We start from the raw sequence: 26,890 nt of genomic DNA on the forward strand, positions 1-26,890 counted from the left end.
GCCAGGGATACTAAAGAGCTTCCTTTATTCCACCTACTTCTCGTAAATTTTTATTTATTGAAAGTGTTATAATCCAGTATAATATTTACTATTTTTGATGTTCACAATGCCCCCAGATGTAATCAGTGTTAGCCTTTTCAAACAGATTCCTGTGCTCTTGTGATATGATGCACTTATTAGTTCTTGAGCTGTTCTTTGCTTACAAAGGTACACTTTATCCAAGGCTCTCCTTGTATTTTCCTGGCCCCAGAGCTGACCTCAGCCACTTCTCTAAGAAGCCTTGGTACTTTTGAGAAGGGAATGTTATTTATAAACAAAGATCAGGGCATTATGTGTACCCATTGCTTTTTTGAGTAGAATCACTTCAGGATTGATTCACAGTTTTTGTTGCTTTGTTTTAAAACCGGGAGTTTGTATTGCCATTCTCAACTCGACTTTACCATTACAGAATTTTTTTTCTCCACATTTTGAAATTTGTATTTGTATCTCTTTTTCTTGTACTATATATCTTGGCTTCTGATAATATTAATTTAGTTACTTTTTTTGCTTTATTCTTGTGAGATATATATACATAAAATAGTTTCTAATTATAATAATAATAATAAAATAGTACTAATAAATGTACTGGTTTATGCTTACAATGTTTTTTCAGTTCTGTCTTAGAATACGTCTCATTAAAAATTACTTAGAGGGCTGTGTTGATAAGTTAATTGAAATAACTTTTCTCTGTGTCTACATTATCAATTTGATAAACATTTAGATTTGTTTGCTTTGTGTGTTCAATTTTAGAGTTTGTAATGTCTTACTTTTGATTAAATTTTACTTTTTGGTTATATGAAAAATCAATATGGCTGAAAAGTCAAAACCACAGAAGGAGATGGACTTAGAGGAATCTAGTTCTCATTCCATAGCCACCTCACTCTATTGCCTGTCCCCTTTATTAACCAGTTTTATTGATTTGTTTTTATAACAGCTCTACTGAGATCTATTTCACATACCATACAATTCACCATTTTAATGGGGAAAAGGTACAATTCAATGTTTTTTGTATATTCACAGATTTGTGTGAACATCACCACTAATTCTGGAACATTTTCGCGACTCAAAAAAAAAAACCCGTAACCATTAGTTTCATTCCCCATTTGCTTTGATGTCCCCACATCACACCCCTAGGCAACCACTGATTTATTTTCTGTCTCCCTACATTTGTCTACTGTGGACACTTTGTATAAATGGAATCATATAATATGTGGTCTTTTGTGTATGGCTTCTTTGATTTAGCATAATGTTTTCAAGGTTTATCCATATACAATTACTTCACTACTTTTCATGGCTAGATAATGTTCCACTGTATGTTTATATCACATTTTATTTTTTCCATTCATCAGTTGATGATCATTTGTGTTGTCTTTAACTTTAGGCAACTATGAATAATGTTACTATGAATATTTGTGCACCAGTTTTTGTGTGGACATATCTTTTCATTTATCTTCAGTATATACCTAGGAGCAGAATTGTTGGGTCATATGGTAAATATGTTAGCATTTTGAGTCATTAGTTTTTTATCTACCTTACTGGGCTTCATTTGAAAAAAGTAAGAAAATATGTGTTTACATTCCTATATATTTTTATTTCCCTCTTTTTTCTTACAAGAAACAGCAATATTAAATACCCTGTTTTACACCTTGGTCTTTTGTAGTTGTTTTTGTCTGTTTTACATGCTGGAAATTTGCAAAGTATCCTGGAAATCACTAACAAAAACAACGTCAATAGTTTTTTTTTCCATTCTTTGCTATGACTGTATCATACCACACCATTTGAATATACCACTACTTACTCAACTAGTCCCTTACTATTAAACATTTGTGTTGTTTGCAATCTTTTGCTATTAAAAATTATGCTACAATGATAGGCCTTGTGCATATGTTGTTTTTTTTTTTTTTTTTTTACTTGTGGAGGTGTCTTCAAAGTAGAGGCCTAGAAGTGGATTACTGAGTCAAAGGGTAACAATATGCAGATTTGTTAAATATTGCCAAATTCCCCCCCCTAGGTGAACACTGCATTAATACCAACAATGTATTAAAGTACCTATTGTCCCAAAGCCTCGTTAACAGAGAATGCAGTCAAGCCTTAGGATTTGCCAATAGATGGTTGAGGTTTAAGTTGCATTTTTTTCTTATTATGAGTGAACCTGAGCAGTTTTTCATATATTTCATGTTATCTGTCTTTCTATTTCTGTGTTGTCTCTCGCTCATTTTGCTCTAGGGATTTTAGGGACCAAGATTCTTAAAGCCAGGCAGGTGGCCAACCATTGGAAAGGTGGAGGAAGGTGATGCTCACCCACTGCTAACAGAAGGGTCCTCAACCAAATCATTGCCTCCTGTCATGTATTGAGACTCTGAAAATCAGAGCTGGAAGAACCCTTTAAGATTAGCTAGTCCAGTCCCCTCATGTCATAGGTGGACAAACTGAAACCCAGTGAGTAGGTGGAACCTACTTAAGGTCACACAGCAAATCAGTGCTACAGCTGGAACTTGAACACAAAGACCGTTTCCCCAGAGCAACTTCAAATTAACGTGCAAATGGCTCATGTGCTGATTTTTTGTGCTTTTACTGACCTAATCACCAACAACTTTTTCAAAAGGAAGTGTCTCTTACTAGTCTCTCTATTTGCCCAAATTGCAAACATTGGCAATAAATATAAAAGCCATCCTCTTGTCAATTCTGCTTATTTATCTACGTTATTGTCTATAATACTCATCAAAAATGTAGACTGTCGGAGCTGGATCAGACCTCAGAGATATCTCATTATATCACAGGGAATCCGAGGCCCAATGAGGCAGAGGATTTATCACAGAGGGAGGCCAAGAGGGCCACTTAGCCAGCACCCTCGCCTGCATTGAGGATCTCAGTGTTTGAGATCCTTTCCAAGTGAGGTTAAAGTATATCATCACAGCATTTTTGGTGTGTGTGTGGATAGCTTTATTTTGTTAAACACGCTTAAAATGCATAAAGTTTTTTTCTAAGCTTGTTGTCTCATTTCTTTACTCTTTACAATACCAAGAGTGGCCTTGAAAGTACAACCCAGGTTTTCTGACTCGGACAGAGTGCTTTCTGCAGCGCCATGCTGCTTCCAGAGAGGCAGCAGCTGGCCCTATATGAGTCAACTAAATTCATCTTTATTCACATTATTGAACCCTCTGGCCAGGAAGCACCACAGTGGGGCACACATGCCCCTTACACCCACCCATCGTAGGGCCCATCACCAGGCCTACTCTGTAGAATGCTGCTGTCTGTTGTGGCCTGCCACACCCCAGCAAGAAGTCAACCATAATCTGAACACTATCTCCCATTTCTTTTTTTAAAGATTTCATATATTTATTCATTTTTAGACAGAGGGGAAGTGAGGGAGAAAGAGAGGGAGAGGAACATCAATGTGTGGTTGCCTCTTGCACGCTCCTCATTGGGGACCTGGCCCTCAACCCAGGCACGTGCCCTGACTGGGAAGCAAACCAGCAACCCATTGGTTTGCAAGCCGGCACTCAATCCACTGAGCCACACCAGCCAGGGCCCAATGTCTCCAATGTCTTAGAGAACTCCTATATGCCATGCAGTTTACCTGTGCTCCTTCAAATCCACACCGCAGCCCACTGCATGGTGGGCAATACTCCTCTGATATTAGAGATGACCAACCAGAGTCTAAGAGAGGTTTGGCTAACATTTTCCAGCTAAATAAGTGGTAGAGTTGGAATTCGAAAACACATTTATCTGAGAACAAGGCCTCTGTTCACCCCAGTCTACCTGGAGTTGCCCCTCAGCTGAGGCAACCCCTCAAATGAGATGCACAGCAACTCTGGGAGGATATAAACAAGGGTCCAGGCAAAATCACCTTCCTTACAGAGCATGCAGCAGGCCCTGGATGAAGCAGGTGATGGCTGGGACTTAGAGATGACAGGCAATTTCTTTGCAGAGCTACCCTGTGGTCCAGTTCTCTAATAGGAACTCTTTCTGAAATTCCAAAAGTTACTTACTTGACCAAGTGTCTTATAAGAAGTTCCAGCATCTCCCGGTTCTTTTCTGGTAGCTTATATACCAGGGAATGAATAGCTCCCAGCCGATAATCCAAGTTGTCAGACTCTGAGAGAGAAGAGAGACAGAGAGTTTTGCTTTCTGGGCAATTGGATCAAGCAAATTCTCATACATACACACACACACGCACACATGCAAAGTTAAATAAGAGACACAGAGAGTGTTAGATGAAGAGAGAGAGAGAGAGAGAGAGATAAATAGGCATAGAAACACAATGGCAAAAATATAGTAAGATAGAAGACACTGAAACAGACAGAGAGAAAGAGACACCAAAAGGCAAAAGAGAGAAACAAAAAGAAGGAAATAGGTCTAGAAAAACAAAGAAATTAGAAGAGAGGAGAAAGATGAGAAGATAAGACCGTCTCAGAGGCATTCAGAAGTTGGGGTAAAGCAGATTGCTCCTGACGTTCCACATGTAAATTTCCAGATGAAACCCTTGCCCACCCACCATCCTTGTGGTACTGGGAGGCATGCTCCTACCTCTGGGTTCCTAAGAAAACCACTAACAGGGTTCAGAGTAAAGATCACAGGTATCTTGTCTCAACAAAGATTTACTATGAGGCCAAGTCCCCTGGCTCTTTTTCCTGTACACCACTTAGGCACAATGCAGGAGAAGGGTCACATCAAAGTAGGCAGAAATACTTATACAGGGACCTCGGCCAAAATTTTTGATGCTTCTTCAGCTGCCAACTTTTCGGGTGATTCTATATGCCTTATTTCCCATGTGCCTTTCCACCCTCACCTGCAGTTTTAACATCCAGAAAACGTGACTCGAGCAACTAACAGATTAGGAGTAATGATTCACAAGTCAATTGAAAAGCACTTGAAAAGGCAAAGTGCTGGAAACAACCTGAAACAGCAACCACTGTGCTGGCCCCCAGTGGTGTGAGCCATTGCTCTTCCTCTGATGGAGGAGGCACAATCAATCAATTAAGCCCTCACACCTATCACATCCCTCCAGGGAGCCAGTTCCCTCCAAACCACTCCGCTAACATTGATTTATGAAAAATTATACAACACTTGAGTTAAAGAGCAAGCGCGAATACTTTCATTTGGCAGTGAATACAAACTGGGTGTATTTTTTCCCCTTAATTACTTTCCCTGAAGCAGTTTTCTAGGCTTATTGCTATAAATATTAGGAAGCCAGGACAACACAATTAACTGGTAATATAAATACTTACTGGCAGCAGAGACCAACTCTTTATGTAGTCTATAGGTCATGACAGGTTCAGAAAGATTCCTGAAATTAATGAAGACTGTAAGTTCCTTTGGGAAGGTAGTAGCCAGGTCTCAAATTCTCAGTTCTGTGGGTATCAAGGCTGAGGTTTCTGAGCCTCACAGCTTCATGTGACTACACGCAGTTCTCTCCTCACCTGACACTTTGTCATAGGAATCCTACTTGCTAGTAACTCAACAGAAGGCCTGTAAAAGTATGGGCTGAGACCTTGAGCAACATCTTCAATTCATTCCCCAAAATGAAACCAGGCGCAAACAAATCCTGCAAAATTCCAAGTGGACACACTCTGAGCACTACTATGGAGTCTTTCCCGTTTGACAGTTGCTTAGTTGCTTTCACATCTGTCCTCCCATTTGATCCTTCAAATGATCCTGTGTGGCACAGCAGTTATTCAAATCCCCATCAAATAGAGGGGGAAATTGAGGTTGAAATGGATTTAGTAAAAAAAAAAATAATAACTTAGCATCTATTTGTGTATGGCTTTGTACCAATATTGGGGATCCAGAGATAAGTATGGCATAGTCCAAACCTCCAAGGAGCTAATTGTCTAATTGAGGAGAGTGTCATACACAAAATTTGCAATGCAACGGGACAAGTGTGATGATAATATAAAGGGAGGTGGTGGATGACTCAGAGGAAGAAAGTAATCCACCAAAAATAATAATAATAACAATAATGGCAAACTCTTCACTGCTCTAAGTGATTTACTTATATTTACTAATATAATCCTCATGACAACCTATCAAATAGGTACTTTTAATATCTCCATTTTATAGATGAGGAAACTGGGCTTTCTCAAAGTTAAATAATTCATTCAAGACCACCCAGCTAATGAGTGCAAAACCAGGCAGTCTGCCTCAAGTCCACGCTCATAATCACTATGCTATACTGCTTGCCACTGTTATCACCGTAGTAACCTGGGTGAGAGATATGAAGGCCTAAGTAAAATTGTGGCATTAGAAGCAGAAAGAAAATATTAGGGGAATTATTGAAAGACAGTAAAGATAGAAAGAGTAATATGGTTTAGGTGACTGGATAGACTAGAAATTGATTCTAAGTGAAGAGGAGATGTAAAGTCAGAGGGGCCATCGGGACAGCCAAAGGGAGCTGTCCTTTAGGAAGATGGATGGAGTGAACTTCTGGATCTGAGAAGTATATATAAAAATGAGGAACCTAAGAGACTGGTTAAAGGCATGAGAACAGATACAACTGCTCAAGGAGAGACAGCTATCTGGCAGCCAGCAGCTACATCAGACTTTCAAACACTTATTTGTCCAGAATAGTTTATAAAAGAGAGATGGTATTGAATCAGTCATCAGAATATTAAAAATTGAGATACATATTTCACACAAAAATCCATATTTTATGGCTCTATTGAAAAAAAAATGGAAATATCTCGCTACATTGGGCCCATATGGTTATTTGTGGAAGTAAAGAATATTGCTGTTTATATATAAAAAAAGGGATTGCTATAAAATGAAAGGTTCCATGTGCAATATGTTTAATATGGAAGTAGTCTACGTCGCACTCATTTTCATGTCTTGGTTCCTGTAGATATTTAAATTTTCCATCCCTCCAGTGCAGTAAAAAAAGAGGAGAGCCCTGGGGAATAGCAGATAGAAACTTCATAAATAAATAGGGCTGCCAAAATTGGTGAAAGAGGTGGAAGGAAATCCAAAAGCGAGAGATATAGCAGAATCCAAAAGAAGGGTAAGGTTCAGAAGGGGCTTGCTATCACCTTTAAATGAGACAAAGAGGTTAAATAAGATAGAGGACAACAATTGTCTGTTGTGTTTGGCATTAGGGGAGTCACTGGCGAGCCTGCTAAGAGAAACTTCAATAGAGCAGAGGCTGGGAGTCAGGTTGCAATGAGTTAAAGAGTAAACTGGGAGGTTAAATAGAGACAGAGTTACTTTGTATACCGAAGTTTAGTTAGTTTGGAAGAGGGTGAGTATCTCTTTCATTAGGCAATCTCATCTAAGTTCCTACCTCCAATCATCTTCACATTGTCAATGATTCTCAATTTTTTTTTTAATCTCAAGACCAGAATTCTTCACTGAGTTTCATTCCTCTATATTCTCAATATAGCCAATTCCCTGCTTAAGATCCTCTCCTGATTTCTTCAAAGACATCCTAATTTGGCATATCTAAAACATAACTTGTTATCTCAAATCTAGCACTTTTTTCTTGTGTTTCCCAAGTCAGTAAATGCATGACTATCATTTGGTTGCATGGGCCAGAAACATGGAAGTCATTCTTCTATCTCCCCCTCCCCCATCCTAATATCCAATTGCACTCCCTAAATCTTTTTTTAATTTAAAAATTTTTTTCAATTAGTTTCATGTGTGCAGTATAGTGGTTAAGACAATCATAGAGCTAAATCTCTTGACTAGGCTTATTTCTACTAATGTCCACTGCTACCCCTGGTCCAAGGAGAAGCACAATGTCTTTCCCGGACTACAGCAATACCCTGGTAATTGGTTTCCACCTATACCTATTTTGCCTCCCTCTAATATGATCTGTATTTTTTTTTCAAAATACAAATCTCATCATGTAATCTCCCGCTTAAAATCTTTCAATACAGGGTGGACAAAAGTAGGTTTACAGTTTCTTGTATGGAAGATAATACAATAAATAATAACACAAGAATATACTGTTTCACATACTCACAATCATTAACTTATTTTTGCCTGCCCTTATATATTCCCATCCCTTTAAAGATAAATCCAGGCCCAAATTCTTTTTTTTAAAGATTTTATTTATTTATTTTTAGAGAGAGGGGATGGGGTGGGGAGAGAGGGAGAGAAACATCAATGTGAGAGAGAAACATTGACTGGTTGCCTCTCGAATGCCCCAACCAGGGACCTGCCCAAAACCCAGGCATATGCCCTGACCGAGAATCAAACCAGTGACTTTTCGCTTTACAGGATGATGCCCATCCAACTGAGATATACCAATCAGGATCAGACCCCAATTCTTACAATGTCTTATAAGGCCTCACATGAAATGGGCCCTACATATCTCTCCCTCCCTCTCTACACTCAATACTCCACCTATAAATAGGTACATGGACATTCTTCAAGAGGTCTTCTTCCCTCTTGCTTCAGGCCTTTGCATGATCAATTCTGTCTGGAAAAGCCTCCCACAGTTGCCTCCAAGTTATAATTCAAATCTCAGTTCAAGCAAACAAGCAAAATAAATTAGGTCTTCCTGTTCCTTGCCTCCACAGTACCTGTGCCTTTCCTTCAGAGCCCTTATTATTGTTTGTTATATTTGTATAATTATTTGTCTTTTGTCTGCCTCCCTCACTGTTTCGTAGCCTTTTTAAGGTCAGTGAGCATATCTACTCACAGTTGTATGCCTACTGCCTAACACTATGCTAGACTTAGAGTCAGTACTCCGGACACGTTTATTGAATGACTTAGTGGATGGTAGATTGAATGAATAAATGAAGGTCAAGGAGATGCACACTACTGGAGCATATTTATATGCTAGGAGGAAAGAGCCAGATGAATGAGAGAGGTTAAAGATACAGGAGAGAGATGGTATAGCTTTCAGAGTATTTTTCTGGAAATGGTACAGAAAAGGGATGAGTTATGTACCTAGAATATGGAAGAAGCCCACTCTGAAAATACTGATATCTTTGAAAAATCTTAAGGGTATTGACTGGCTAGTGCATATTAAAGACCCATAAATAAGAGTCTTAAGGACAAATATCTCTTATTGGGGGTGCTACCCACTCAGCCTTTCATGCTCGATCTTCCCATCTTTCAAAAGGGTCATAGTGTTTATTGAGGGGTAAACTGAAGATGTAATGTGTGAAGTGATTTAAGCTACATAAAAGTTTGAAAAAAACTGACTCCTTTAAAGAAGGCTACAGACAGAGTCATTTACTCTCACTATTCTTATCATCACAAGTCTCCTGAAAATATGCATAGTAGATTTTTCTCTATCTTTAAGAAATTACCCAAGCAACTCCAAGAAGACCACAGTCCCTGGTGGTAAGGAATAAGGGAAGAAGAGGCTACAATACAGGCGGACTTATAAGTCAGAGATATTTAAATAATGTGACTTGTGACCATGGATATTACTTAATAGAGGAGGGGATGTACTTCAATTTCCTTGTCTGTAAAATGAGTATTAGTGCCATCTACCTTATGGAGGGCCACTGTGAGGAAAAAAAGTCCAATGATGTTGTGAGTTTAAGCAAGGAGAACACTGCCTAGCACAGAATATACCCTCCAACAACAGTATCTCTTTATTTTGCAGATGCAAGAGAAATACTCCTGAAGAAACCATTCATGTTTATATAAAGTCCTGGAATGATGCCACAGCAAAAGGTCATTTAACAGCAATATCTGTGACCCAATCTACTTTGGATTAATGATATTTCCCAAAGCTTAAGCATCCATCTTAATGACTAAAAAGTGCAATAATTGAAAATAAGACATTTTAGCCCATAAAGTATGGTACATACTATGGAACATAAGGAATGGTAAGAAATGAATGTTTAAAATATATATATGTAACAAGTATTTTTACATAATATAAATTTATGCCAACAAACTGAACAATATATTCATCATTGTAAATCCACAAAATTTGCTGGGAAGTAAACTTTTTTCCCCCTATTGCTGCCACTTCATTTAATTCCAACATTTTTAAGGTTGGATTTTATTGTTTTTTTCCTATCATATCCATTAAAGCATGAGCTATGAAATCCAGACACAAACACACATAAACAAAAGTATGGTGATAACCAGAGGGAAAGGGGGTGGGGGCAGGCAGAAGAGGGTAAAGGAGCGATAGGTGGTGACAGAAGGAGACTTGACTTGGGGTGGTGAACACACAGTATAACATACAGATGATGTATAGAATTGTATACCTGAAACCTATAATTTTATTAACCAATGTCACCCTGATAAATTCAATCAAAAATAAAATAAATAAAATAATTTTCTCCTAAAAAAGACATTTTTCAATAACAATTCTATTATTTTGAGGCTTCCCTTGTTTAAATTCTCAGATTTAAAAAAAAATGTTTTCTAATGAACATTCTTTAACAGAAATCCTTTTCATTTGCTTTTTCTTTAGCAATCTGATCCAATATCCTGAAACTGGAACCACATTAACTCCAATCTTCATGCAGACAAATTTGATCTACTATGAAAAGCAAAGTCCCCAATCATATCAGGCATACCTGAGGTAGAATTTCAAGGAGCTGGTGATTGTCTTAATGTCCCAGTCACTATTATGAAAATCAACATCTCCTGGGCATTTAGGATCTATTTGACAAAAAAGAAGAGAGAGAAGGAGAGGAAAAAAAGTTAATGTTCCAAAGATCTTACCTTTTACCCCTTTAAAAGAAAAATAAAGTGCACAAATTAAAAGATAGTTACTTTAAACAGTTTTCAAGAGATGAAAACTTTACAAAAAATGTATTTAATATCTCAACAATTCCATTAGATTTATATCAGTCAGGCATGTAAGGAGCTTGGAAATCAACTCTCCCATTCACTGAACAAGAAAAAAAAATGTGTAACAAACAGAAAATAAACTTTGCTTAGATCAGAGGACTGAGGTCATACTTAGGGTGAACTACTGTCCCCAAAACTGAAGAGTTAGGCAGGCATATGCACAGAATCAAAACTTACTAGATAGAGTAGAGGCCCAAGAGCAGAAAACTACTTGGGAACAAATACAGGGTTAGAAAAGCCTAATCTGTAACTGATGAACTGCTAGAGGCTTGCTGTGGGCAAGTTTGAGACTGAAAATTTCTACAGGTGCCCAGTCCTAGGGGGAGGGACCCCATACTTTTGTGAGTGTTACTTCCAGGAGCCCTATCAAGTTTTTACAATAAAGATCTGAGAAAAATCTCTCATGTTTCCATGCTTCTGAGAGGAGGAGAGAAAAATTAGCCTTTTAAATAATATGCACAGAGAATTTCACTCTTCTGAACAAGGCCTACCCTCAACAAAAACTGTTTTACCAGACCCTAATATGCTGGGGTTTTACCAGAGCTTAGCTGATCTAGGAAAAGGAAATTCCCAGTACAGATCAGCTTGTCTTCCTGTCTCTTCTAAGAAACAAAGCCAAAATAAAAGTGAGAAGCATTTGTGAAGGTCACAGGCCAGGGACAGAGGCTCCCTAAAAGACTAAGCTGTAATTAGAGGACTGTAGAATGCTACCCCTCTCCTGACACCTTACCCCCACATCAGCAGGCTTCCTGGATGATAACATGGAAATATAACTAAAATAACTATGCTTCTCAGATAATATTTAAGAAGTCTCTAGGGAAAGCCAAAGACAACAGGGGAAATAGAAACAAGGGCACCAGAGGTAAGTTTGGTCTCTGACCTAGAAATACAGCAAACAGTTAACACAGGCTAAACCCAAGCCAGATAAACAAAACATTACACTTAAGGTCTGTTTACTTTGATTGTTTTTTACCCATTATATCATGTCTTCCTTGCAACAAAAAATTGCAAAAGATACTAATAAACAAACAAAAAAACTCCCCACCATTTGAAGAGATACAGCAAACATCAGAACCAGAGAGAGATCTGAAAGAGATGTTAGAATTAGACTGGGAATTTCAAACAATTATGATTAATATGCTAAGGCCTATAATGCAGGCAACATAAAAGAAGAGATGGGTAATATAATCAGAGAGATAGAAGCTATAAGAAAGAACCGAAAGGAAATTCTAGAATCAAAAACATGGTAATAAAAATGAAGAATTCCTTCACTATGCTCATCAATGGACTAGACACAGGTGAGAAAATTATCAGTGAGCTTGAAGAAATGTTAACAGAAACTTTCAAAATTAAAAGGCAAAGGGAAAAAAAGATTGAGTAAGTACATAATATCCCAGAACTCTGGGACAATAACAAAAGGTATAGCATACATGTAATGGGAATATCAGAAGGAGAAGAAATAGAAAAGGAAACAGCAGAAATATTGGAAGGAATAAGGAGAAAGAATTTCCCAAACCTAATGATAAACAACAAACCACAGATCCAAGAAGCTCAGAAAACCCAAAGCAGTATACACACCAAAACATCTATGCCTAAGCATACCACATTTAAACTAAGTATCAAAATAAAGAAAAAAAAATCTTTAGAAATCACGCAAACAAGAAGAGAGTGGAGTGAAATATGTAAAGTGTTCAAAGAAAAAGCAGATTGAATTCTGCCCCCAATGAAATTACCTTTCAAAAGTGAAGGAGAAATACTTTCTCATTTAAACAAACATTGAGGAAATTTGTCACCAGTAGATCAGTCTTGCAAAAGTCGTTAAAGGAAGTTCTTTATAGAAGAAGCTATAGGTCAATAACTCAGCATGTATGAAGGACCAGTGGACAAGGACAACAGGGACAGAGGAGAGGATTGGATGTGGGAGGTGAGGTGGGTGGGACAGGGGGAGAGTGATGGGGAAAAATGGGGACAACTGTGATTGAACAACAGTAAAAAAAGACAGGAAGAGTATTAGAGGAGGAAGAGATGAAGATAAATAAAACCTTTAATGTCTCTTATTCTGAATTGATCTAAAAGATAAAAGTTCAAAATAATAGGAACAAGGCATTCAGTGATTATAGCTTATAGATAAGGGAAATGAATGACAATGATGTTATAAAGGATTAAAGAGAAGAATTAGGAATACTCTGCTATGAAGTTCTAATACTACTTGTGTAGCAGTATAGTGTTATTTAAGAGAGGACTGGGGCCCTGACTGGTGTGGCTCAGTTGGTTGGGTATCATCCGGCAAAGCAAAAGATCGCTGGTTCGATTTCCAGTCAGGGCATGTGCCTGGGTTGCAGGTTGAGTCCCTGGTTGAGGTACATACAAGAGGCTACCAATTGATGTTTCTCTCTTGCATCAATGTTTCACTCCCTTTTTTTCTCCCTCCCATCCCTGTCTCCAAAAGTGAATATATAAAAATCTTTAAAAAAAATAAAAAGATGACTTGGATAAGTTGTAAATTTATATTGCAAATGCAAAAGCAACCTCTAAAAAAAGTTTCACAAAAAAGTATAATTGATATGCTAACAGAAGAAAAACAATGGAATTATACAAAATGCTCATACCCAGAGAAGGCAGAAAAAGAGTGGAAGACAAAAAGAGAAATAAAGAATAAGGACAATGAATAGAAAACAATAAAAGATATGATAGATTTTAGTCCCACTGCAATAATAATCATATGAAATGTCAATGATATAAACACACTGATTAAAAGACACAGACTGTCAGAGTGTATTAAAAAAAAACCAAGACTCAATTGTACATCGTCTATAGATTAAAAATTAAAAAACTGAAAAAGAAATAACATGTTAACACTAATCAAAACAAAGGAGGGGTAGGTCTATTTATATCAAACAAAGTAGACTTCAGATCAAAAAAATTACCAGGGATAAAGAAAGCCATTACATAAAAAGATTACTTCTTCAAGAAGACATAGCAATCTTTATTAAGTATACAGTCAACAACAAAGATTCATAATACATTAGAAAAAAACAGATGTAACTGCAATGATATAAATCAGCTATTATTGCTGGGAACTTCAACACCCCTCTATCAGTAACTGACAGATCCAACAGGCAGAAAATCAAAAAGGATATAATTGAACTGAATTGGACCATCAATAAGCTCAATTTAATTGATGTGAATAGACTACTTCATCCAGCACAGCAGTACACACTTCACCTCAAGTTCATACGGAACATTCACCAAGACAGACCACATTCTGGGCCATAAAACACACCTTAACAAATTTAAAGAATAGCAGTCATGCAAAATCTGCTCTCAGATTACAATGAAATTAATCTAGAAAGCAATAATAATAAGATATCTGAAAAATCCCAAAATACTTGGAAATTACACCACACACTTCTAAATAACATGTGAGTCCAAAAAAAAAAAAAAAAAAGAAAGAAAAGAAGAAAGAAATCTCAAGGGAAATTTTAAAATATTTCAAACTAAAGCAAAATAAAAATATAACTTATAAAAATTTGTGGGGTGCAGCAAAAAAGAAATATATAGCTTTGAATACATATATTAGACAAGTAGGAAGAGCCAAAATCAGTACTCTAAACTTCTGCCTTATGAAACTACAAAAAGAAGAACAAATAAAAGGAAACAAGTAAAGAAATAATAAAAATCAGAGCAGATATCTATGGAATTGAAAACAAGAAATCAATAAAGAAAATCAACAAAATCAAAAGATGGTTCTTTGAAAATATTAAGAAAATTGATAATCCTTTAGCTAGGCTAATTGAGAAAGAAAAAGAGGAGAAACAAATGACTAATGTCAGAAATGAAAGAGCAACAATCATTACTGATCCCATGGACACTGAAAGGGAAATCAAGGGGTGTTATAAAGAACTCTATGGCTATAAATTGGACAACCTTGATGAAGAGAACCAATTTCTCCAAAGACACAGTCTATCAAAATTCACACACAAAAAAATCAATAGAAAATCTAAATAGGTTGGTATCTATTAAAGAAATTGAACCAATAATTAATAACCTGCCAAAACAGAAAGCACCAGACCCAGATTTGTTCACTGGTAAATCCTACCAAATATTTAAGATAGAAATTATACCATTCTCTATGGTGTCTTCCAGAAGATAAAGCAAAGGGAGTATTACCTAACTCATTCTATGAGGCCAGCATTACTCTAATACACAAAGACATTACAATACAGGAAAACTAAAGAAGGAATATCTCTTATGAACATAAATGCAAAAAATCCAAAACAAAATATTAGTAAATACAATACATCACTGTATAAATTCTACAACCAAATGGGATTTATTGTAGGTATGCAAGGTTGATTAAACTTTCACAAATCAATTCATGTTACCCATCACATTAACAGACTAAAGAAAAAAAGCATATGATCATGTCAATAGATGCAGAAAAAGCAATTGACAAATCTAATCCCCAAGTACAATAAAAACTCTCAGTAAGCTGGCGGGGGGGAGAGAGAGAACACGACTTGATAAACAGTATCTATAAAGAACATACAACTAACATTATGCTTAATAGTGAAAAACAGCGAGAGTGAAGGAGGGAGGGGGTAACTGGGAAAAGAAGGGGAAGGGTCAAATCAAGGAACATGTATAAAGGACCTATGGACAAAGCCAAGGTGGGGAAGGATAGAGGGTGGGAGGTAGCAGTGGGTGGGGCAGGGGAAAGCGGTGGCGGGAAAATGGAGACAAATGTATTTGAACAATTTTTTTTTAAATAGTGAAAGACAGAATGCTTTCCTCTCTAAGATTAGGAACAAGTGACGATGTCCTCCCTCACACTCCGATTTAACATTGTAGTGAATCCTAGTTAATGAAATAAGAGAAGGAAAGAAACTGAAAAGAAAAGAGGAAAGAAAGTAAAAGGTATACAGATGGGGAAGGAAAATTTAAAACTACCTTTGTTTACAGATAAAATGACCACCATCACAAACAATGAACAATGACAACAAAACTCTGGAACTAAATAACTGCAAGGTTACAGGATACAAGATTAATAAACAAGTCAATTAATTTTGTGTATACCAGCACCGATTGAAATATGAAATAAGAAACATAAGACCATTTACATCAGCACCCCAAAAATGAAACCCTTAGATATAAACTTAAAATACATACAAGAGCTATATGAAGAAGACTACAAAATCCTGATAAAGTAAATCATAGATCTAAATAAATGGAGAGATATTCCATATGCATGGATAGGAAGCCTCAGTATGTCAGTTCTTTCTAATTTGATCTACAGATTCAATGCAATCCCAATTAAAATCCCAGCCAGTTGTCATGTGGCTATCAAAAACTGACCTGAAAGTTTATATGGAAAGGAAACAGACACAGAGTAGGCAATGCAATATTGGGGAAGAAGAACACAGTCTGAGCACTAATACTATCCAACTTTAAGACTTCCTATAAAAGCTACAGTAATCAAGACAGTGAGTGTCTTGGTTCAGGCTACTACAACAAAATACCAGAGACTGAGTGGCTTCTAAACAGAAATTTATTTTTCAGTGTTCTAGAAGTGGAAGTCCAAGACCAAAGCGCCAGCATGATCAGGGTCTGGCGAAAGCTGTCTTCTGTGTCATAGCCTGCAGGCTTCTCACTCTGGAATCTCTTCTAAGAGCATTAATCTCATGAACCTACATGACCTCATCACATCCAGAAGCGTCCACTTCCTAACAACATTACCTTTGTGGGCTCATGATTCAACAGGAGGTTGAGGGGGACACCTTTAGACCATAGCATTCTGCCTCTGTCCTCCCAATTTCATGTTGTTTTCACATGTAAAATACATTAATTTCATCCCTATATTTCCAAAAGCTAACTCTTCCCGGCATCAGCTCCAAAGTTCAAAGCCAAATGCCTCATCTAAATATCATCTAAATCAGATATGGGTGAGACTGTTCATCCTGAGGAAACTGCTCTCCATCTATGAACCTGTTAAATAAGTTAGGTGCTTCCAAAATACAATGGCAGAACAGGCATAGAACAAACACTCCCACTCCAAAAGAGAGAAATAGGAAACAAGAAAGGGATAACAGGTCCTTGAGCAAAACTAAAAGCTTAAGGCCCACTGAGGTGGGGATCCCTCCTTCTGGACACACTGAGGTGCTGGTTCTGCTCCCCAGGCTTTGGGCGGCCCCACTCCCATTGTTGGCTGTTTTGGGCACAGCCCACACTGCAGCGCTCCTGGGTTAGAGTTCAAAGTCTGGGGCTCTCCCAGGCTAGAACTGCATATGGGTGGTTCTACTAGTCTGGAGACACAGCGGCAGCCCTGTCCCCACAGCTTCCCTGGGCATTGCCCTAGTGGGGGCTCTCTATGATGGCTCTACCCATTGCAATGATCCTTTGCTTCCATACATGAAAAAAAATATGTGGAGACAGCCACAGCCACACCCACACAGCTCGTATACTCTGCATGATGGCAGAGAAGCCACCATGGTGATGTCCCCAAGGTTTACTGTCTGTGCCCTCCATAGGGGCAGCTACTTCAGCCCCTGCCTGTGTTACTCCAGCGCACCTATAGAACCTTCTTCTCCCAGAAGAGTGTCTAGCACTTAGGACGTAGGCCCCATCTTTTGCAACAGAAAAAGGCAAAGGAATCCTGGCTACAGGAATCAACATTTCAATTGCTGGAATGAGGATATCCTCCAATGTAAACTGGAAATGGATGTGCTCTGAAGCATACTGCAGCCTTATTTGTGTAAAATCTTGGCCCTGTCCAAGGTCTGTTTCATTCTCAGTGAAAGTACAGGGGCCATCAATTTAGCCATGTGCCTGTCCTATTTAGGCTCCTTAATTGGCAATCAACTGAGGACATCCACCCCAATTTCACCTCACTTGATCGTAAAGCATATGAGTCTGCATGTAACTGACAAAATTATGATTTCTGCATTCCAGTGACTTCTCAGAGAACGTGAATTCCAGCTTTAGATAGCCTAATTCTTATATACATCTTCACGACATGATAGTTTTTATAGAGGGTCATCTGAATAACATGCAGTGCATCCGTTTCTCTAGGTTGGTGACTGCTGTTCTTTTCCACCCAAACACAATACCTTCTCAACATGTGATTCACCACAGGAGTGTTTGTTGGGGGAATTAGTTTTCCCCTTTTTTACCCATTTGGACCTGAAAGTTTTGGGCAAGGACTCACACTGATATCTTACAAACCCAAATATGACTCCTACTTGTCTATAATGCAATAGACCTAACAAACTGAAATGTTATTAGGTTTGGAAAAGTCAGTGTTGTTCAAAAGAAGAAAAAATACCCTGATGAATCAAAATGCAAGCATCCCCCTCGGGAAAGAACATTTACTGTGAGAAAGGTTTTAAAACTTTGCTGATAGAAGTTGTCAATATGATTGAAGGTGACTGCAGTGAAATTCAAATAGTAATAAAGATGAAAATGATTCTTAGCCTAGTAATAGAAGGATGCTTCTTTAACCCAATAAATGTCTATAGTGGTGCACTGGTAAATGATTAATGGCTATGTCGGCTTGGGAAAGAAAAAAGCCTTGATTTGCACCATTTGCCAATTTCCATGGTATGGGGCCGATTAAACTACCAACGTTATGTTAATGAACTTGAAGTTGGGAAAAGAGGTGCACAATCAGGTCCTATAAGCCAGTATGAGCTGCCACCAGCACCACTGAATCTGTCTCAAATGATCAGTAGATACCACAATTAATGGTGAGACACGAAAAATCAAGACCAGAAGCCAGAGAGGAATCCTGCTTTCACCACTATTTTTTATCATTGAGCCAGAGTGTTTGGAACAACGATTCTCCTGGAAACGTATGAGAAGCTTTTAAAAAGGCCGATGCCCAGGCTCCACCCTGCATGAATTAAATCAGAATTCCTGGAGATGAGCCTTGATTGTTTTTTTAAACTCTCCTGGTGACTTCAATGAATAGCAGGGGTGGTGAACCACTGGACTATCTAGTGAAATTAAGCAAGAAACAGAAACAGAAAATTTAATATAATTAAACAAAAAAGAGCAAACTACATGTTTGTGTTAGAAAAGAGAGTAATCACCACCTACCTGACATAACCGTCTACCTGAAAAACCAACACAAACAATTGAAAATTTGTTAAAATTCACAAGGAAGTTGGTTAAAAATCTCTGGTTAGAAAATAAAGATACAAAAATCATGAACATCCTATATACTAGCAACAATCAGTTCAAAAACTTAATCAGAAAAAGCAATGGTACTCTGTATTATTTATATAATCAAACCTAGGAATAAGTATCTATAATTATTTAGGACTTATCTAAAGAAAAGTATAAAACAAAAATAAAACTTGCATAAAACTGTGATTCTAAATATAAAGACTAAATATTGAAAATTTATCAACTTGGTTACACTTAAGTTTTAGATTTAATACAATTCATATCAAAATGCCAACAAACATGTTTTCTGGAACGTGTTAAAATATTTCCAAAGTTTACATGGAAAATGAACTAGCAAAAATAATAATTTTTAAAAGAAGAGTAATTGGGGAGAATTTGTGCTACTTAATAGTGTTACCGTCAGTACTTAATTATAGATACTAATAAAGGAAAAGGAGCAGAGGGAGTTAGACATTGGGTTTAATCAACTGGGAAGCATAAGCCTGTTTGCCTCACCAAGAAGGTACAGCTTTTCACACTGCAGGGAAACACAGCATAGTGCTCTGCCAAGGGGATTAACAATCCTCACTCCCCACCAGATTATCAGAGGGGCACAGGTGGAGGTGCTAAACTATAGAGGCCTGTCAGTCCAACTAGGGGGCTGGAACTACCCAAAGCTGGTGAAAGCTTGGGAAGTTGATTGGTCATTTTGAGAAAGCACCTAGACCGCCAAAACCAAGCTCCTGCTTATAACCCCAGGAGAACAAAGAACCTCTGTATCTCTCCCTGCCCCCGCCCAGGAACACACTCATCCCATAAGCTCACATGTTCTCTCTCCTTAGCCATGTGGCCTTAGCAGCACCAAGGCCAGTGACCACGTGGACTCCACCATTGCCATCAGAGCAGCGTGGAACAAGCTAAGCTACCTGGATGGAAACTGAGACCACTTAGCAGCTACCTGCGGACTCCAAAGGACTAAGCTTTAATATGAAGCAAAAAATTCTGGACAACGGCATTGTTGTTGGCTTTCCTGAGGACAAAACTGGACTTTTCCCATGGTGGGATGGATGAAGGTGGCACACAGGGAACTCAGGATTGTAAGCCCCTTAATTTTATATCATCAATAAGCCCCACCACACAGCCACATCCTTCCATGCAGGTCTCAGGAATTATTTTTCCTCCAGATACTGCACAACTCATTTTCCACTTATAACAATAGAAAAATGATTAATATGCTAGTCATACTAGGACAAGAATAGACCAGTGGAAAAAATGAAAAGCTCATAAAAAAATGAGCATGGTAAATATAAGAACTTAATATGCAATAAAAGCAACATTATGAATTAGTGAAAAAAAAGACATGTTCAATAAATGGAGCTTAGAAAATTAACTATTTGCGAAAAAATAAGGTAGACCGCTATTTCACAATCAAACAATATATTCAATGTCAAATAAATGGAAGAGTTAAAGGTAAGAGTTAACCTTCAAACAGTTTATTAAAAACACAGGTGAATTTCTGTAGGCTCTTGGTTAGGAAATGACTTTCTGAGCATAGAGAAAATGAAGCTTTGAATGCACCCCGGAGCACACCATGGATATATTACAAGGCTGACAAGTTGTAGAAACTGGCACAGAGATGACCACCTGAGAGCTGTACTAGGACCATGATTTGAGTGACAGTATGCAGTGAAACTATACACCCCCCCAAACTAGCATATAGTCAGGGGCCAAACTGCATCAGAGTCATCTGGGGATGTATGTAAAATGTGATTCCTTGGATCCCAAGACAAGAGATTGATTCACTGGATCCAGAATAAGGTCTAGGAGGTTGTTTGGTTGGTTGGTTGGTCGGTTGGTTGTTTTTTTTAAACATGTTTTTAGAAGATTTTATTTATTTATTTTTAGAGAGAGGGGAAATGAGGGAGAAAAAGAGGGAGAGAAATATTGATGTGAGAGAGAAACATGGATCAGTTGCCTCTCACATGCCCCCAACAGGGAACCTGGCCCACAACCCAGGCATGTGCCCGACTAGGATTCGAAACTCTGACCTTTCAGTTTGCAGGACTGACCCATTGAGCCACGGCAGTCAGGGCTTATTTGCTTTTTAATGACATCTTATCAAAGGTGATTCTAGAGTGAGGTTGGTTTTCTGTCATGTAATGTGATCGATAATAAGATTAGGAATAAAAATAATCGCATAAATATCTTGTCAAAGTTGTAACCACGACTCCAAATGATGGCACGATGGTCTTTTCCTTACATTTGGAGGTAAAAAATAAATTTTTAAAAAACCCAAAATAGTAAGAAAGGTACAGCAGCTCCTCTAATACACATGAGTCATGTCAGAGTGTCCAAAGTAATCAAGAACTGTGATATTACTGTGAAAGTTCTGGATGAATAAATAGTAAGATCAGCTTTTATTACTTGCAGCTGATAAAACTCATCAAGCGAGAGAAAGAAAGAGAAGTGACTAACAGAAATTATAGGCAGAAATGAACCCATCAGGCTCTGACATAAGTCACGAAGGCAGTAATGACTAATGTGAGGGTTGATCAGTTTCAACAAGGAACAGTCCTGACAGTTGTATTTTAGGCCCTTGCTCATCCCACTTCTTAAGTTACAAAATCCAGGTATATCAGCAGACTAAAGAATAGCTAAAGAAAGGTCACTTGTACTTTTGTTATTGCTGTATATAAGGCATGTGTGTTAAAGTGAAAATGGTGAAGGGATTAAGCAGCACAAATTGATAGGTACAGAATAGTCATGGGGATGGAAAGTAAAGCATAGGGAATATAGGCAATAATACTGTAATCACTACATAGGGGGCCAGGTGGGTACTTGAAATACCAGGGGGCCACTCTGTAAAGCACATGATTGTCCAACCACTCTGCTGTACATCTGAAACTAATACAAAATAACATTGAATGTAAACTGTAATTGAAAAAGAAAACCCCCATTAAAAAAATAAGAGAGTATTTGGTTGCAGCGGCAAAGAGATATGTCATACATTTAGTTTTAAATGGTAGGACTCTACAAACAGGAGTTGAAAGTCAGTTCCATAATGAGGAAATAGAGTTGTTAAAAGCTCTTGCTCCAAGGATTTTGAGATTGTACTCTACAGAGGTTGAATAGCCTGCTGTTGACCTCAATGAGCAACTAGAAATGTGCAGTGACAAAAGATCTCACAATATATTGGATAACAGACATAAAGTGCCTTATAAGTGAATGGAAAAAAAATAGCAATCCATCCATGGAATAATAAATGTTATAAACTATGGCAGTGGGAGGCCTCTGAATATTTAATAACAAGTCATGGTACATTGTTCCATCAATCAGCAGACAGGCTGGTCGCAAATACCACAAATAGTCTCACTGGTGCCTCCCAGGGATTCACACTATACATATGGGAGGAAGAGGTGCTACCTGAAAAAAGGTGGAGGCTACATTACTCAGTAGCTTAAAATAAATACATCTGTGGCCTACTGGCTTTCCCTGGGTTCAAATTATACCAAGATTATTAACAATATTTATAACCCTGAGGCGATAATTCTGCTTTGGCAAATCTACCCAAAGAATACATTGGAGTTGACTCATCCATAAGCATCATCACAGAAAGAGAAACAAGTGAGAGGCTCAACAGGAAGAAAATGATCTGATACATTTATACTTTTACCTATCATAGTAATATATAGTCATTAAAATATTTGAAAAGCATTTTAATTCTATGGGACATGTTTATGTCAAGGTACTACTAATGGCCATATAAATGTAAACCTTACTCATTCTCCCTAAAACAAAATAGAACCACCAGAAAAACATAAAAGGACACAAAGCCATGTTCTCCCCATAAAAAAAAAAAAAAATGTTCAAATTCCTAATCACTTGTAAGTAGGAAAGTAAACACCAAATCCCAGTGAAGTATCACTCATATTCCCCCTCCATTAACCTTTACAAAGAGCAAGAGCAACGCTGGGAAAAGTTCATTCATGAGAAATGAGGGGCCTAGGGGACTAAGATTAAACTAAAACCAGCACCAGAATGATAGAATCTACACAAAGTGTAAAATTACTGAAAAATGGTCAGAGTAGATCCGAGCACTTAGAGAAGGGTGTTCTAAACAGTCTTCAAAAGGCAGTCTTTTAAAAGTATTGCTTCTAGAAAAGATGAAGGCAAAACATAAGGAATCGCCCTTTGGAGACTGAGTGGACAAAGAGGAACAAAGAAGAGGAAAATTAAGGAAGGAGCAAAGATCTAAGAGACAAATGGAATCAATATCTGACAAAGTTGATTCCAATACAAAAAAGTATTAAATGAGACAATGGGTACTTTTTAATGCCAAAAGCCTTACTCAAAATGAAAACAGAACAGTTGTAAATATCTGTACATCAAATAACATAGCAACCAACACTATAAGGCAAAGACACAGGATAAAAAGGAGACATCAATAGAAACACAAATAATAAAAGACTTTAACATACCATCTTCATTACACAACAGATAAAGTAAACAAAGAACAACTTAGGATACAGAAGTCCTAAATAACAAAATCAATAAGGTCATTCTTACAGAAATATCTCATTTGACTGTGCTTTGTTTTATTTGCTTTGCAGATACTGTGTTTTTTCACAAACTGAAAAAACTGAAGTGAAAACCCTCTACCAGCAAAAAGATTATGACTCACTGAATGCTCATATGATGGTTAGCATTTCTAAGCAATGAAGTATTTTAATTAAGGTATGTACACTGTTTTTTAGACATTATGCTATTACACACTTCATAGACTATAGTATAGTGTAAACATAAATTTTATATGCACTAAGAAACCAAAACATTCATGGGACTCACTTTATTGCGATGTTTGCTTTATTGTGGTGGTCTGGCACCAAACCTGCAATATCACTGAGGTATTCCTGTGTGTCAAATAATAAACCCACACCTTTATGGTTAATTAATATTTGACAAAGGAGGCAAAAAACATACAGTGCAGTAAAGATAGTCTATTCAATAAATGGTGTTAGGAAAATTGGACAGATACATGCAAAAAATGAAACTAGACCACCTTTTTACACCATATGCAAAGTGGATTAAAGACTTACATAAGCAGTAAAATCTCAGACATTTCTCGTAGTAATAGTTTTTCTGATATATGTCCTTGGGCAAGGGAAACAAAAGAAAAAATAAACAAATAGGGCTACATCAAGCTAAAAAGCTTTTGCACAGCAAAAGAAACCACCAACAAAATAAAAAGACAACCCACTGAGTGGGAGAACATATTCGCTGATACATCTGATAAGGTTAATGTTCAAAATTTATAAAGAACTTATAAAACTCAACATCAAAAAAATCCAATTAAAAAATGAGCAAAGGGCCTGGATAGACACTTCTGCACAGACGACATACAGATGGCCCATAGACATGTGAAAGGATGCTCAACATCATTAACCATTAGAGAGATGCAGATTAAAACCACAGTGAGATATCACCTCGCAGCTGTCAGAATGGCTGTCATCAATAAATCAACAAACAACAAGTGCTGGCCAGGTTGTGGAGAAAAGGGAACCCTCATGCTGCTGTGTGGGAGCTGACCCCACAAAACGGAAATTGCTACAGCAGCGTTTAGTGCCTGCCAAGACCTCCCTAGGGGTGTGCTGCTTGAGGATCTAATTGCGCAATGCTCCATTGTGGTCTGAAGGCTGCCCTGGATGTGTTGGTTCTGAAGCCTCTTGAGAGGGAACCTGGTGCAGGTGAATGTCAGGCCCTGCCTATGACTAACCCTAGGCTACCTGTTATGAGCTACAATATGATCCGTGTTTGGTAGCTGCCAGTGCTGGGCCTGGGTGCACGTGGGAGAGGCCAAATGTGTACCAAGGCTGGCTGCCACCACTGCTAGGCCTGGGACAGGTCAACAAAAGGCCAAAGGTATCCCAAGACCCACCACCGCCTGCCAGCTGCCTGTTAGATTCAGGCACTGAAAGTGCCTCAGGTGGTATGTGAATCTGCATGAGGCAGGTTCTTAGAGGGCCATCAGCTAAGGGCAAGTGGTGGTCACCAGATTAATAGAGACTGAAACTCTGAGCCAGTGCTGGTTGTGAGACCACTCATCAAAAGCCTCAGGGTTCACCAAAGCCAGCCATCACCTGACTGAGGTTGGGGACCTTTGTGGTGGGGTGGGGTCTCAGGGAGTTGTCAGGGTAGAACTAGTAGAATTCATTAGGCTAAAGCAGATGATTTGGCCCTGTAGATGGAGGGCTTAACACAGGAAAGCTGGTGCCTGCTGGGCATAGGGAAGACGGCCCTCATCCCAGAGCTACAGAACTCAGTTTTTCCCTGTGTGTCTCTGACACCTGAGCTTGCCTGGAATTCTGCGAGTTTTTTAAGGAAGACTGCAGTGTGGGCCCAGGCTGATTACGGGTGGCAGAGTCTACAGCCATGCATGAGTTGGGTTAGGGCAGGGTCCTTGGGAGTCACCAGTGTGGAGCTAGTGTAGCTCCCCAAGCGAATGCCATGTGGAGGGAGTGTTTAACCCAGGAAAGATGGCATTCTTGGATAGTGCAGGGGAGGGGCTCAATACAGGGAAATTGGTGGCTGTCCCTCCAGCCCTCTCCCCAAATCCATACAATTCAATCTCTTCCTGTATCACTCTGCCACCTCCCAAACCACTGTCTTTCCTCCAAAGTTCAGGGTGAATGACTGTGAGTGAGAGTTTGTGTGCAGGCCCTTTAAGAGGACACCTGGGTTTCTGCAGCCTTGTTGCATCAGGGTGGATGGAATCCCAGCTGATTCTCACAACCTGGTGTTATATGGGCTTCCGTTCCTGGCACTGGTGTTCTGGGCTGGGAAGCCCAGTATGAAGCTGAGATCCCTTGCTCCTTAGGGAAGACCTCTGCAGCTGAAATATCTTTCCTGATTCTCAACTGCCACACACGGGTATGGGTCTAACCCATATCACATTTCTGCCCCTTCCACCAGTCTTCACGTGCCTTCTTCTGTATATCCATACTTATAAGACTGCTGTTCAGCTAATCTTCAGATAGTTATCCAGGATGATTGTCCTATAATTTAGTTGTAATTCTGATGTGGTCATGGCAGGAGGTGAACACAGCCTCCTCCTACTCCATCTTGGACTGAACCTTGCTTTTATCTAAAGAAAGTTTTATTAGAATACAGCCACTCTCATTATTTTTTTAACTTTTCCATATTGTTTTATTCTTTAATAAAAATATTTGTCTTAAAAATCAAAGACAAATAAATTGATGCCACTTAGATTCATCATTGGCCTACGCTCCTCTAGCGACATTGGCTGACATATGGTCTATGGCTCCTTTCTCACTACAACAGCAGAGTGCTTGAGGGAGAGACCATATGGCCCTCAAAGCCTAAACTACTTACTATCTGGCCCTGTAGTAGTTCATTCATTAAAATTGCTGTGTAGTATTTCACTGTGTCAATTTATAACATGCTGATAGACATTTTTATTTCTTCCCTTTTTCACTTTTTAAAACCTCACTTGTGTTATTTTTTCTTTACCAACCTACCTGTGTTGTCATGTTTCCTGACTGATGCCAATGGAGATCAAATGGACAGTGAACTTAATCTTCTGAAATATATTTAGCCAAAGATTGCTATGTCAAGCCAAAAAGGCCTGATCTGAGGAGAGCTTTCCAACAGTTGACAGCTCAAATGGTAACAAGCAAGGTATGAAGTGAAAAATGAAATTGAAAAAAAAAAGCTGAAACTTTAAAATAGTTTTGAGTCCATGGTGAAATGGAGGGACAGAAAGGGCAAGTTTAATATGATCTGTTATATAAGATAAATAGTTCTAAGCAGCTGTAGAGAGCACATAAACATTAGGAAGTAATCACTTTATCTGTTAAGAATTCATGTGTCAATGACAATAAAAAATCACAAAGGGCTATAGGACATC

The 26,890-nt window shown here is 38.3% G+C and overlaps 1 protein-coding gene across 1 annotated transcript in view; it reads right to left on the minus strand.

Annotated features, from left to right (window-relative positions):
- The window catches only part of OPHN1 (oligophrenin 1), a 279,618-nt gene that overhangs the window by 77,801 nt on the left and 174,927 nt on the right, over positions 1–26,890 (minus strand). The window contains exons 16-18 of the mRNA XM_054574254.1: positions 10,527–10,611; positions 5,271–5,329; positions 4,032–4,137 (exon numbers count right to left, since the gene is read on the minus strand). Coding sequence (XP_054430229.1) covers positions 4,032–4,137; positions 5,271–5,329; positions 10,527–10,611 — 250 coding nt within the window. The remainder of the gene's footprint in view (positions 1–4,031; positions 4,138–5,270; positions 5,330–10,526; positions 10,612–26,890) is intronic.

This window comes from Pteronotus mesoamericanus, unplaced genomic scaffold, assembly GCF_021234165.1.
Source record: "Pteronotus mesoamericanus isolate MK-2021 breed Mesoamerican mustached bat unplaced genomic scaffold, CSHL_Meso_final contig_256, whole genome shotgun sequence".
Classification (NCBI taxonomy): domain Eukaryota; kingdom Metazoa; phylum Chordata; class Mammalia; order Chiroptera; family Mormoopidae; genus Pteronotus; species Pteronotus mesoamericanus.